This window comes from Ischnura elegans, chromosome 1, assembly GCF_921293095.1.
Source record: "Ischnura elegans chromosome 1, ioIscEleg1.1, whole genome shotgun sequence".
Lineage (NCBI taxonomy): Eukaryota > Metazoa > Arthropoda > Insecta > Odonata > Coenagrionidae > Ischnura > Ischnura elegans.
Genome location: NC_060246.1, coordinates 122,184,638 through 122,199,002, shown reverse-complemented (window position 1 = coordinate 122,199,002; position 14,365 = coordinate 122,184,638). Strand labels below are relative to the sequence as shown.

Below are 14,365 nucleotides of genomic sequence, written 5' to 3'. Positions count from 1 at the left end.
GGCTCCTTCATCAAGAGAAGAAGAAAGGCTTCATTGGAGAGATTTTTCAAAAAAGTTGACTAGACATCATCAAATAGCTTTCAATAATACTAGTAAGATCTTCTTTCTAATTGTGCTTTTTCGTTTGAGTGCTGTTTAATTCACCTTCAGCAACGATATTGCACAAAATATCAACCGAATTCCGTTTGTCTTTTGTCTTTTTTGAATAACATGCAAAATATACGCGATCACGAATGTCACCTGCCGAATGTCGAATTTTGGTGTAAAAATTAAAAGGTATCCAGAGCGCGGGTTCAACAATTGCATTTTGTTATGCTTCTTGATATGTCTTTTTATTTATAGTGGACGTAATAAGTGGAATGTCAACTTAAACGCCAAGAGGAAGTTTCACTCGATAGCCAACGCATTTCTTGTTTTTTTTAATTTTATTTACATTTTCTGCCTATTTTCGAAAGAAATTAGATGATTTGAGGAATTGTATTAACATATATTATTAAAATTTACTGAATTGAAATAAAATCCGTGAAAAAAAGGTTTTGGTACGTAGATTACGCTCTTTTGGAACGTAACCCCTAATTAGTATGGAAGTCAATGGTTCGACTTTCGTACATTCGACTTTCGTACATTCGACTTTCATACACGTTTTCGGGAACGCATTGTGTGCGAAAGTCGGGGACCGCCTGTATGCTACTCTGGCAGTAGTACTATGGAATGGGGAAACATACAAGCAACAAATGCATGCACTCAACAAGAAGGTGGTATGCACTAATTTTTATGCCCAACTTTTGGATGCCATCTTGCAATGACATAACATAACATCAGTACTCTTTCTAAGAACTTGGGAGACCTCAAAGAACAAGCACTGATGGGCCATATTCAAGGTCACATTTGTTAGAAATTACTGTTTCTCCAGAAGGTAATATCTGACTCTCCCATTCACTCCTCCTTTATTCTCTTTGAATGTTATTCTGTTTATTTTCAGAAATATTTGATTGTCTCTATTTTCAATTTATATCGGCGATTAGTTAACTTTTCTCTCTTGATGACTTCATTTTCTGTAACTTTTCAGGTACATGCTGGTATGTGGAGGCGAAATGGTTATGCTTTATTGAGCCAGCTTTACTTTTACCACAATGTAAAATGCCGCTCAGAGATGTTGGATAGGGATATTGTACTCCTTCAAATGGCAGCATCTCTTCTAGAGAGCAATGAGTTTATCATTCATCTCCTTAACCGCTTCAACTTAGTTTCCTGGGCCAATCCAGAATTTGAATTGACGTCCCAAAGGGTAAGTACAGTGAAGTTTCATATTTATAGCAAAAGAAAACCAATTCCCATAAAAAATACCCACTCTCACTGTGGAAAAATTCCCCTTAATAATTTTATATTCTAAGTGCTTAGTAGCCCTTTGTTGCATTATCAATGCTTCCACCTGTCAGGTTTGAGAGGGTCATTGGGATAAGTTTATGTTTCCATTACATAGTGATACATATTTGCTTTAGTCAGTGAATTACATTATTGCGAATACTATCGCATATTTTTTCATTTGTATTCCATTTTTGGTACCTATATTCTTTTTTCTGCAGAATCCAGAAGAAGACAGTACACGGCAAACAATATCTTTGGTTGAGGAAATGTTGGGACTTCTGGTTACCATTTGTGGGGAGAGGTGGACTGTGAGTACTTTTCAGTATTAATAAGGGGTAGTGTAAAGTATACCGGGACTAGCCATGGTGATAACTTTTACGGTAGTTACCCGCAATGCACAATCGTGTGAAAGATCCACAGAGAAAAAATCATCTGCCTTCAATGGGATACGAACCCAGATCCCCCGATTTCCGGTTGAGTGCTTAAGCCAGTTAAGCTACCGAGGCATCATTCTTCCCTGAGGATATTTTTGGACATTACCAGACAAGGTGTTGCTCGACTGTCCTGTTCAAGGTGATGATTTTTTTCTTTTTGGATATTTCGCAAGGGGTAGTGTCTGTAAACACTTCTGTAATTCTAGTAAAATTACTAATTTAATCACATACTGCATAGCATTAATCTTTAAACAAACCCTATAAGAGAAATTTTAGGTGTTATATAAAGATATTTTATATGTCAAATGTTTTTCCAGTGTTTTGTGTCATAAAGATTAAAACCTTTTGCTTTTATTATTTTCCAATAAAGCACAGTTACATTGCGCTACTATGATGGTAATACAGTGGAACTTGGTTAGTACGTTTCTGAAGGGACCACGAAAAATGAACGTACTAACCAGGAAAACGTACTAACGAGGAAAGTAAATAATAGCAGTCGGGGTTATTGCAATCAGTGAAAAAGTCGTCTTAATTACAATTACTATCGGTAGTTCTCATAGGATCGCCTTCCTGAACTCTTTTCACATTTGAAATCAAGAAAATGAGCGCTACCATGAAAAACAATACCATGTGATTAAAAATCGCAATTTTTCATGGACATCCCGGAGACGATTTCATGATTACGGCGTCTATCTCCCGTGATTTATCCTATATATATTTACAGAACGAGGACGAGTGAAGCTCAGACAAGTCATTTTTCTTTCTCACAGCGTACTCGGAGAATATAACAACAACCCGGAGTAAGTCAACTGGTTTTTTAAACATCATAAAAATTGGGCAAAATTATATTGACTTTCAAATTACGGCAACAGCCGTAGACATTCGCTTCTGGAATGATACCATTTCGATTGTAAAATCGATCGATATATCGACTGATGACACGCAAGATTATTAGATTACGACGTAATTACAAGAAAATTTTATATTAAACAGTTGAAATTTACTTTCAAAATTTTTCTAATGTCGTCTGCTTTCGTTCCGAGATCAAGTATTTTTAAGCTAAGCTTCGCGAGGAGATCTAGAGAATCGTCTGCTCTCGCAACAGTAGTCAAGTTAATACGCACGACGTCGAGTTTATGGAGCAGTACTGCTTTAGATAATGTGGGAATTGTCTAATACCGTTAAGACTCATTTCTTCATCATGATAACTCGTGCAATAGCAACAATTGCCCACTCACGAACTTTGTGCGCAGCAGTGGGCACTCCCAAGCGCTCCAAAGGCAACATAAGGTGAGAAGCTCGGGGTGGGGAAAATTGGGGCTTCTTATTGGCTGCAGTTTTTCATAGTCAGACATTCCCGAAAAATGGCCGCATTTTATTATTCAGCACGTCACAAGAATTCAGAAATGCATTTGGATAAATTACGGTAGAAGAAAGAGATGTGGAATGAATGGAAGAATGTTAATGGCTAATAATAATAAATTAAATCATGAATTCAGACGTTTGCGACCCTTAAGACGACACTTAAGAACGAATTGCGGGTTGCGTCACGGCAAGCAATTGAGCGTACTAACCAGGAAAGCGCAATTTTTTCAAACGTACTAACCAAATTCTTTTACCTGTATTTTGTTCGGATGGTACCGGGACCGAGGGAAATCGCCGTACTTAAGAGGAAAACGTACTAAGGAGGAACGTACTAACCAAGTTCCACTGTACATGTATATTTTGCTTACCTTCTTTGTTCAATTGAGAGTAGATAAAAATCAAGTTCCTGGTATTCGGCTTGACACTTTTGAACAAGTGTTTAACCCATATCCTGATCTAGATAGAGTATAACATTTGTTGGCATATTTTTGAAGTAGAAAGGGTTTTCCTTCTAATTGATGTTTATGGATGCATAATAAAATACTGACTTCTTACCCATAACTACTATATTCCAAAGCTATCTTATCATGATCATATTTTTGTCCCTTTGAACCATTATTTCCTCCGGAGTAGGGGGGTAATTAATGGCCTGCTTTTTGAAGGAGTTAGTATTAAACTCTGAAGCCAGTAAACTTAACCTAATGTCAATAACAGTGGTGTCATTCCGTGGTGCTGTAATTTCAGGTTGGTGTGGGTGAGGGTGTCACTCCTAGGTCAGTGGTGAGGAGAGAAGTTGTTCAGCAGCTGTGTGTTCGCCCTATGGCGCACTCGGAACTTGGGCGGGCATTACCCTCAGAAGATGGTGGATCATGCTCATTGGAGCCATCTACCTCATGCCTTGATGATGTTCTCTCTGAGGTTGCTGTATTCAAACCTGCATCAGGAGCTGGCCGAAACCCTGCTGATAATAGTGGAGTAAGTTCAGCACGTGGTGACCGTGGTGTATATGAGCTGAGACCAGGTTAGCACAGAGTTTCATAATAACTAGTTTAGCAAATAGCTGTGTGTGGTTTAAATACAGTCAGATCCAGATTTAATGTTTTCTGATTAAAATTTTTCCACATTTAGCATTTATTTTTGGAGGTCCTGATTTATTCCTGATAAAAACAATGTAAAAATTGTCCTTATTCATTGTTTAGCTACATTATGCATTTTTGCTCATTCTAAGTCATAAAAAATTTTCTGCTCAGGATTTTTTACCTGATTAATTTTTTTTCATGATGGTGCATGTCAACATCAGTGATGATTATAACCACCAGTTGTTTTCAAGATTATTTTGGTGTTGAGATCGCTTTCTTTTTAGTGAACAATTTGACTAACCGCACAAATGCATAATGGAAGTGATGAGTGAATAAAAATAGCGTAGAGCCTACAGTAATCTCTCTTCTTTGAATTTCTGTTCATCAATGAAAATATTTGTTGAAATTTTAATATGAGTTGACTGAAACTACTCGCTATTGTTTCTTCATCAGCATTATTCTGTGACTGCAGCACTGTGATCTTTGACTCACATGTTGGGTGATTTGTCTTCATGTAATATTTCACTCCCCTCCTCTGATCCCGGCACCGGACATTTTTTGCTTTAAATTTGATCAAGTAGTGTCAAGTCATTTCTGAATCACCCGTGACTGCCGTATCTTTCACTTTAAGAATTTGACTTCAATAACTTTGTGAGAGATGATAACACAAGTTATTCTCCAACGGCAGCTGCCACCAGGGTTTTCTGAGAATATTTTTCTTCGAGATCTTATGCTCCTTTCAACTCTAATCTTCGTTGGCTGTCCATTATTAGGTTAATATTTACCCAAGCCTCTGCTTTAGATTTTCAATAGCAGAGGCCCAATATTTACTATGCAATTCACCCAAAGATCCTTCCTTTAATCCAAACCAAGTTCAGTTTCCACAGAGGAACCTTGAAAGAGCCAAGGACCTTACATTTCTTTTACTGGCTAGCGGGAATACTTTCTCTGTAGAACAGCATCATTTGATATCGTAGTGTGGATTTTGCATAACAGCATGTGGATGGATTTGTTATGAACTATAATTATTATTATATGTATTATTATATTATTATATGTATATTATATGCATTGCTATCATGACTATTTTTTTGTTTCAGTGATTTTTCCAAGTTTCTTCTTTTAAAGTATTTTTGTGTTCATTACTATGGACACTCATGCCCAGTTTACCCCCATAAAAATCTGCCTAATTTTATCTAATTACATGGTGGTTAATGATTACCCAGCTATTGCTCAGATTGTTTTTTTTTTAGGACTATTGGTGTAGATCCATGAAAGTGGTTTTATTTTTTGCTAAAATTCGTTTTAAAACTATGTGATTTTGGTATTATAGATAATCTTGGCAGTGTTATTATAATGTTACAATTTTTGCACATTTCTAGGTGTTGTATTATTTTTTGGTGCACATTTCACAATTTCTTATACTTTTTTTAAGCATTTTACATAACATTAAATACAATTTCAACAGTACAAAATTTCTGATAAAACCAAATGAAGGAAATGGTTTAAGGTACATATATCAATGGTTGAAGCATTGCTGGTATAGAGTGAGCAAGAAAGGGTTCACTGTGAGCACTTCAATCGATTAATTATTTTTGTGAGGAGACTAGAGCTTAAATTGGCTAAATAGTGCTGAAATTTAAGTTTCATTGTATTAATTTAGACCTATAACACAATATTTAAGCTCTTCCTGCTTCTTTTTCCCTTTAATCAGAATGTGTTCTTGGCGAATATGATCGGCAAACAGCAAATCCCCACTATTCATCATGTATGTACTTCGAGAGCCTCTCCCAAATTTTTGGATTATCAAGTTTCTCTACACTAATTCCAGCATTTAAAGATAAAGTGACTTCAAACTCCCCTTCTGCCTTCTTCACTTTCTTTGACTGAGTAACTGTCTGTTAAAAAGATAGCTGTCGTTTTGTAGCCCTTACTTTCGCACGTTTATGTGTATTGCAATTGATGTACTTTAACAAAGTGTCATGTGTTTCAGATTCAAGTCTTTTATCCAAAAATTTACACAATAATACTTTGTCTTTCACATAAAATCCTTCTGAGCCGAACTCACTTGCCCTGGTATGAACAGTAACACTAGGTTTTCGGCATTTTGAAATTCCTTTTCTTCATTTGATTTATAAAGCTGTAGCCATGATTAAAAACAGTCCAAACGCGAATCACGACCAATCATGACAGTGTTTTCAAACCGAGTGCTGGGTAGCTATGGTGTAACCATAAGTAAATTACATTTTGACCAATATTTTTCATGTTGTGGGCTCCCTTTTGTAGTCCTCACCTAGGTGCCGAGGGAAGGGAGGTTCAACAAAATCACTTAGTATTGATTACAGCTGTTGCCCATTGGTCAAGAAAGGCCGTGAAAGAAGCATGCAAAACGAAACATAATCGTATACAAATAAACTTGAACCGGGGGTGTGTTGAAATGATTTTTTTGGCATTGAAGCTCAGTGGAGCACCAAATATCCAAAAATCCATCTGCTAATAATTAACACCCCTTCTCCTATCCTTCCTGTTCCTTCCTTCCATTTCCCCAACTACTAGCGCTTCGTGCTTTCAAATGACAATAAGTCTTTTTGGATGTCTTCAAACAAGACAAATCACAGCATTGACGGCATATCTAATTCTTCAGGAGAGGAAGCACGTCATTCCAGACATTTCCGATAATTTTAGGATTGATAAATGAGAAGCAAAGAGAAAGGCCACAATTAATTTAACGGCAAATTCCGGTGGAGACATTACTACTGTGCGCAATATTATGCGTATTCAATATGCAGGAGACAAAACAAGCCAATTAACCTTGGAATGGTAATGAGATAGATCGAATGAATGTCAGCAGCATTAAAGAATGAAGGCTTTAACTTTAATAGATTATGACTCATTAGATGTGATTTTTTGCTAATTCACCTAAAATCGTAGAAAATAAGAAATCCGGATAAAAAGTACCTTTTTAGTGCTTGAGTCCAGTGTCAGGTGGTGGTTATATATCCAGGGTGTGCATTAGACAAGATATACGATGATGAAAAAGGGCATAAAGTTCAAATGAATGATGCTAAATGGCACTAAATGCATTGGCGGACTAGAATCCTGAGCGCAGGTAGTACAGATGGCAGCTACACCACTACACTACCTGTGAGTTACTCACAAAATATGCGCGTGCGTACTCACATCGTGTTGAGTCTGCTCCATGACCCATTTGAACATGGCATTCGGCATCCCCCCCCCCCCCCCCCCGCCTGCTTTCCTCGTCCCGCCCGAGCACTCAAAAGCAATCGCATAGGCCGAATAAGTGGCCGGCGCAATGCCACGGGATCGCATACTTGTAGACAGGTGAATTCACCAAGATAGCAGTAGTGTTTGGAGCCTCATATCCCATCTCTGTGTGGACAGGATTTTTATCTTTCTCTTTGCTAAGGAATACATAGCTTTCTTTTATAATTCATTCATCTTTGAGTGTGCAGTTGCTAATATTGCTAACATGGGTATATGTACATACTGCCACTGCTTGAGTCTGAGACTGTTTCAAATTTGTTTTGAATGAGTTTTGGTCTGTGAAGTGTTGTCCCCTGAATATGCGCAATATGCATTGCATAAATGTTTCGTGGGTTGCATCGTTAATTAGGATATTTCTATGTAGCATACCTATGCAGTGGAAATCTATGAAATTCGTGCGATGCGAACGTGGGACATCTGCGATAAAAGTAATTGTTGTGAAATTTGTGAATAGTTTAAAATAATGTAAAATTGCTCGAGAAAAAATAATCGCTGGAAAAAATCTCTGATTTTATTTTCATGGCAATCACAATTTTTTCATATAATCAGAGTGTTTCTATGCTTAAATGTTTTAAGCATTACCAGGCCAAAAGAAATAATGGTGTGTGTACCAGCAGTTCAATTATTTATTCAAAGATGTTATCCCTAAGTATATTGCCAGGTACAGTTGAATCAGTCAATTAACTTTTTTGCTCTTGATCCTTTCGATACATCTATTTGTTCATTATGCATGTTGTAGTTAGGCCCTCACACGAAAATAGAAATAGAGGTGCTACTTCACACTTCCCAGTTTATAACTTCATTATGACCATATGGGATCTGGCACTGGTAGATTTTATCCATTAACTAATTAACTTAGAGGCTGTGTGTGTGGTTTAGATTGCCTGATCAATGAAGGACAGCTATCTTTCAGAGTGATGCGCAGAAGATCACCTTGGAACGTTGCTATTTCCTGGTGAACTATAAACCATAAAGTAAGGGAAATACTTTTCTGAAGCAGACAGGTGAAGAAATTTTGTTTTTCCCTAGAACAATAGAAGAGTTAAATAACTGCTGAACCATGGTGTTGTTACTTATCCAACGCACACCTAAGTGTTTTAGTGTGTTATTATTATTTTAAGTACTAGGGCTCTAAAGTGCTTTATTTATTTCCTGTCAACTCCTCCATTTATTTCAAATTTGTTTCCGTTTAGTTAATTATTTTGTATACTTGCAGGAAACAACAGGTTCCTCAAACCTCTTGCCAATACCTATTGAACCAGCTTAGGGGTGGTCTGTGGATGTATATCTGTGAGAAATGCTTCTTGAGAGATATTATGTTAATGGATTTCTCCTTCTTCATGCTTTCACAGAACTTGCTGATGAGTATGATGTGTTCTTCTATCACTACACCCGGGAGGAAATGTCAAGGTCGGAAGAAGTGCAGAGAAAAAGAAGGAAGGGCAAAGGCCAGCTGGAATGTTGCCCTCCTCCAGCCCCACCTGCTCTCTCCCCTCCATTTGCTATGCTGGCCAATCTCCTTCAATGTGATCTCATGCTCCATATCATGGCCACCGTTTTACAGAGGTATGACCTCTTTGGAATATTTTTTAAATATTTTACATGTATTAAATTCAATTAATTTCTTATTTCTTGATATCATGAAGCTTTCACTAAGATTTGCTTAAAAATTGGACCCTGTAGTATGTTGCTACTGACAGTGTAATTTGCTGCATTGGTAAATGATAGAGTCTATTACATTTTATTTTTCCCCGAGTCTGTTTTCAAGGCTTGTGTATAGAAGGAAGAAATATTTATTGGGCGTAAGGTGGGTGGGTGAATGCTACTGAACTCAAGTGGCACTCTTTTTTTCAGTTGTAACAGTACATTATTTAGCCTGCATATTCCTTTGTTAGAGAAGCACAGCCTTATGCACATAACTTGGCAGTCTACATCAAGGCTTCCAAGATTTTATGAGTATTTTTGCATTTTTTCTTGCATTATATCTTAAAAAGTGTCTAGCTTTTAGCATTGCTTTTTGCCAAAAACTTAAGCTAACATTATTTTGGAGATTGCTATACATCTTAGTTCCTGTTTTCATGTTGTATCTTCTTTTTAAATGGGGTATGTTCCAGGTCCGAGGAGTTCTGTTCCCCTCATAACTGTATGTAAAATTATTTTTTGGAATTCCTTTAGGTCTGCTGATCTTAGAGCTAGAAGTTTTTCTGAAACTCAGCTCCACAAGACTCTGCATCTGATTGGTTATGCACTGCATGAAGAAGAAAGAAGTCGAAAACGGGCCAAAGAAGCTGAGGCCAAGTGTGCCCTTGGGGAAGATACCATGTCAGAAGTTGGTGATGCAGTAGCTGGATTCTTCTGCTTCACTGAGCGGGCTGAGAAAGTGGGGATACCTAAGCTAATTGAAAAACTGGTTGGCAGTCAAAGGGTAGAAGCCCACAGAGATATGCTGTTGTGGACTATTGGGAAATTTAAGCAGGTAATTCCTCAGTTGTTGAAAATAAAGGGATAAAAAATCTTTTTAAATTACTGGTAACCTTTTTCAGTCCTGGTTATTTTTAATATTTTTTGTTAGAGTTAAAAATTCAAGAGAATAGGTTAATATCTGTACCAAAGAATAATGAAATAGCAGATGCTGGGTTCCTGAAATAAATTTGACAATTGAATAATCACTCAATTCATGTATAAAAAATCAGTTTTTATAATTGTTACGGTTATTTTTATGGAAAATTTTTCTTGTAAATGATTTTAAAAATAACTAATGATGGTACTCAGGCAAGAATCCCTTGAATACTTATTTTATGTATTAGAATTTTCCATCCATTGGTTGTTTTTGTGGCTCATGCATTCACCTCATTATATTATTATTGATTTATTGTGCCAATCAGTCATCTCAGAATTACTACAAAACATTCTGATTAAGTATTTGTCTCTATCTAGGTTGCTGCGTTGAGAAATGTGTCATCCCCTGAGTCATCTAGTTCCAGTTCTCAAGCTGAGGGATCAGAGTCAAGCCGAGAAGTTGTTCTTAAAAGGAGGGAAGGTGAAGATGAAGCCTCAAAGGTTGGTATTTTGAGCTTTGCTGAACTGTGATTCATAAATAACTTCTAAAATTTTTCAACTGAAAACTAAACTGTGAACAAAGTGGACCATTTAAGTAACTGCTTTGTTATTGTATTAAATGTTTGCATGTAGAAGGAAGAAAAGGAAAGGAGGACAAAAATGGCTGCTATGAAACGTGCAAAAGTAATGGAGCAAATGATGGCTATGCAAAGAAGTTTCTTGGCAGAGAACGCTCAGCTTTTTGAGGCTACAAGTAAGTGTTGTTTATTAAGTTACATTTGTCAATTAAGAAGATTTGCCAAAAACAAGGTGGTGGTTTTGCTGAACAGTGCACTTCTTACTGATTAAGTTTTTGTATCTGTGTTGACCAAAAAATGAGTTATTTTTTCATTCATGCAAGTGATTTCTAGGGTGATAAAGAGGAATCGATCCACCAATGAGATAACTTTTTGATTATTGAGAAATTGCTCTAACTCATACTTTCACTATTGATGCAATAAGGTTTAACCCGTACAATTGACAATGACAACAGAACCTTTAAAATGTTCAACATTTAATTGAGCTGAAACCTTGAAAATCACATGATCCATCAAATTTGCAACTCATCAAGATGCTCTCTGTTAAAATTCAAATCAAAATGTTTTTTATGCCAAAGAAGTGATATCTTGTTCCTATTTTTACTCAGAAAGGCTTTAAGCCGTAGGGCTATCACACTGGAGAAATTTCGGGCACCCCCCAGGCGCTACTATCCCCCCCACCTAAAGCATATTCCTAGTTACGCCACTGGCAGCCGGAATATTCCATAATTAAGATTTTTCGGTGTTTAGATAACTTTTTAAAGTGAGGGATTTAAATTACCGTGCAACTGCTGTAAGTGATGAATGAACAAAAATAGATTAAGAGCCCGGAAAAATCTCCCCTCTCTATAACGTTTACGAACTAAAAAAGAATTTCCCCACTAAAATTTAGCGACAGTAGATTGAATCTCCTGGGTATAGCATCTCTGTCGGCATTCTTCCGCGACTTCAACGCCGGGAACTTTGACTCACAAGCCATGTAACTTGTCTTCACGGAATATTTTACTTTCCACCTCTGATAGCAACACCGGTCACTTTTTGTACTTCGATATAATGGTTATAAGCTATTCCTGAGTCGAAAGGAACTGCCTTATCTTTCACGCTTTGAATTTGACTTTAATGATTACGTGACGACTGACTACGGGAGTTATTCTCCTATGGTATCCACACTAACTCTCGTTCTGTTAAAAAATAAACGATTGCCACCAGGCAGAGTTAAGCTACTAGCTATTCAAGGTCCAACTGTTATTTAGACCCACTGAGATACAAGTTGGGTCAGTTTTGATCTGTGCGCCGCGTAAGCAACTTTCCCCCCCGTTGAATTCGTCCCGCAGATACGGCATTAGCCCGTGGAATGAGACCACGCATGCTGTTTTTACCATCTGTTACGTCCATACTGCAAATACGAATATCTTTTTTGGATGACTTTGGAATCCAAAATTTTGGTACGGGAGGATTTTTAACGGCTCATTTGGACGTTATTGCGCTGGGGCGACTGAAAACATAACCTCGGAAAAACTCTAGAAAATCATCCGAGAGATAGATATTCCGTATTTCATAATTTCGGATTAATGATCATCTGCTATTGTTGAAATTAATATATAATAAACATCATCGCTGATTATTAAACTTATTTTTCTTTATTGACGTATCCATGTAATGAGCACATACTACTCCCGCTCCAGTGACTAAAACCGGTGCACGTACCGCAATCTTCTCGTAGAGCAGTTCTCTCACAAGTCGTATAAGTGAGGTATTTTTCCTCATTGGTCTGGAAAAATACGTTTCGTAACAGAGGTCGTCGTATAAGTGAAAAGTTTCATAATTGAGGTTGGAAATACATGGGTTCATATAGGGTTATTCATGGGAAGGAAAAAAATCGGTGTATAAGTTAGGTCATTGTATAACTGAGGGTCGTATAAGCAAGGTTCTACTGTATTTGAAAAGAGCAATGACTTTGAAAGAAAAGAATTTGATGAAATTATCAACCTCAAAGTTCAAAGTTTTTGTTTAGATGAATACTTCCATTACTACAGTAAAACCTCACCTTAACGAACTCCCGCTAAACGAAGAACTCCGTTCAACGAACAAATGCTATTGGTCCGGCCAATTGCCTATGTAAACACATTAGTGAAAAACCCCGATGAACGAACTCCTCTTTTACGAAAACTCCCGATCAACGAAATGAAATTTCGGCGCGATCGAGTGAAATTCACCTCCCAATAACCAATTTTTCCGGTTAAATTCTTATTTTCATATGAATAATTTAATATTCGTAGCGTTGGAGGGCAAATCAGAGACTTCCACTGAATAAGCCAATCAGAATCGTCATTATTAACCGTAACCATAGCCTTCCGTCGTGTGTTTCCGCCGACCCCAACTCGCGGCGAATTGCGAAAAATGTTAATGCTGACTTTCGTAAATAACTCAATGTCCCAATATTTACACGCTCAAAGATATGATATCTAAAGCTATGTACTTCGAACGCATTCTTTTGACGGTTGTTTAAGATACTTTACAGAATTACAACGCGTAAATTCCGAGAAGCATTTTTTTTCACTGCCCGCCATCTTGGATAACTTCTTTAAAATTTAACTAAATTACGGAAGATACAATGTGCGCGCTAAAAGATAAAAGCCAAAATTTGCATCTCTTAATTATCTTTAATATATGACTCAGTAGTTACTCTTGTTTCATTCACATTGTTTATTTCAACATCATCTAAAAAATAGGAGAAACTTTTGCATTTGCCGCAATCTTGGATAAAAAATATTCGCACTTAAGACACGAAAGCCAACATTTCCCATTGATCTAGACGTTACTTGAATTGAGTGCTTTATACTAAAGGTCGGTCTCTGTCTGTCGGCGATTGTAGCGATGTCCTGACGTGATGTGAAGCGGTGTTGATTTTCTCCTGAGAAAAAGGTTTGCGACGCCCGTCAATTGTTGCATGAAGAAGACGACACAGTCTAAACATGCCATATTTAGACTGGGCCAATGGTGATGCCTCACCCCTGTGGTAGCAGCAAAAATCCATGAATGACAGCGGGATCAGCGGTGGTTGGCGGGAGTTGATGCACTCATGGGGAAAGTAGATTTCTTCCTCGATCGCTGCACGGGCCCAAACATAGGACTAACAATAAAAAATGTGCGTGTTATTTTCTTCCCCCCAACTGCAATAGCTAAGTTGCGACCTCTCGACCGAGGGGTCATTTCTGCGGCAAAGCGGCATTACCGTCGGATTTTAGTGGAGTTTTTGGTTTGTCGAATGGATGCAAGGGATCGGCGAAATTGAAGAGGACCATTTTGCAGGTAATGCAAGGGCTTTGCAAAGCTGGGAAGCGTGTCGCACCTGTCACCATATTTAGTTATTTTGCAAAAACCGGGTTTGCAGTCAACAGCATCATTATCGTGACTTATTTTACTTCAAGAACTCCTGCATGAGGCCTTCCAAGCTGTTTTCTTATCGGGAGTTGTCAATCCGGTTTGCAGTCAACTGCGACCACGCGATGGAGAGTGATGACGAAAGCCGTGAATCCTGGCAGGGTCTCTCAAAAGTCATGAATATTGAAGGGTCGTTTGATGAGTTCACTAGAATAGACTCAAATTTCGTAATCCGCGAAGCCAGCGAACTGAGGGTTGCAGAATATAATTTCTTGAAAACTCATTTTTCAAAATCGTAACGTATTTTACTTCG

The 14,365-nt window shown here is 37.6% G+C and overlaps 1 protein-coding gene across 7 annotated transcripts in view; it reads left to right on the top strand.

Moving 5' to 3' along the window:
• The window catches only part of LOC124169084 (E3 ubiquitin-protein ligase UBR2), a 115,407-nt gene that overhangs the window by 69,070 nt on the left and 31,972 nt on the right, over positions 1-14,365 (top strand). For all 7 annotated transcript variants that reach the window (XM_046547612.1, XM_046547604.1, XM_046547578.1 and 4 more), the window contains 7 exons: positions 1,070-1,288; positions 1,587-1,676; positions 3,912-4,188; positions 8,884-9,097; positions 9,707-10,007; positions 10,469-10,591; positions 10,724-10,844. In XM_046547612.1, the coding sequence (XP_046403568.1) occupies positions 1,070-1,288; positions 1,587-1,676; positions 3,912-4,188; positions 8,884-9,097; positions 9,707-10,007; positions 10,469-10,591; positions 10,724-10,844 (1,345 nt within the window). The remainder of the gene's footprint in view (positions 1-1,069; positions 1,289-1,586; positions 1,677-3,911; positions 4,189-8,883; positions 9,098-9,706; positions 10,008-10,468; positions 10,592-10,723; positions 10,845-14,365) is intronic.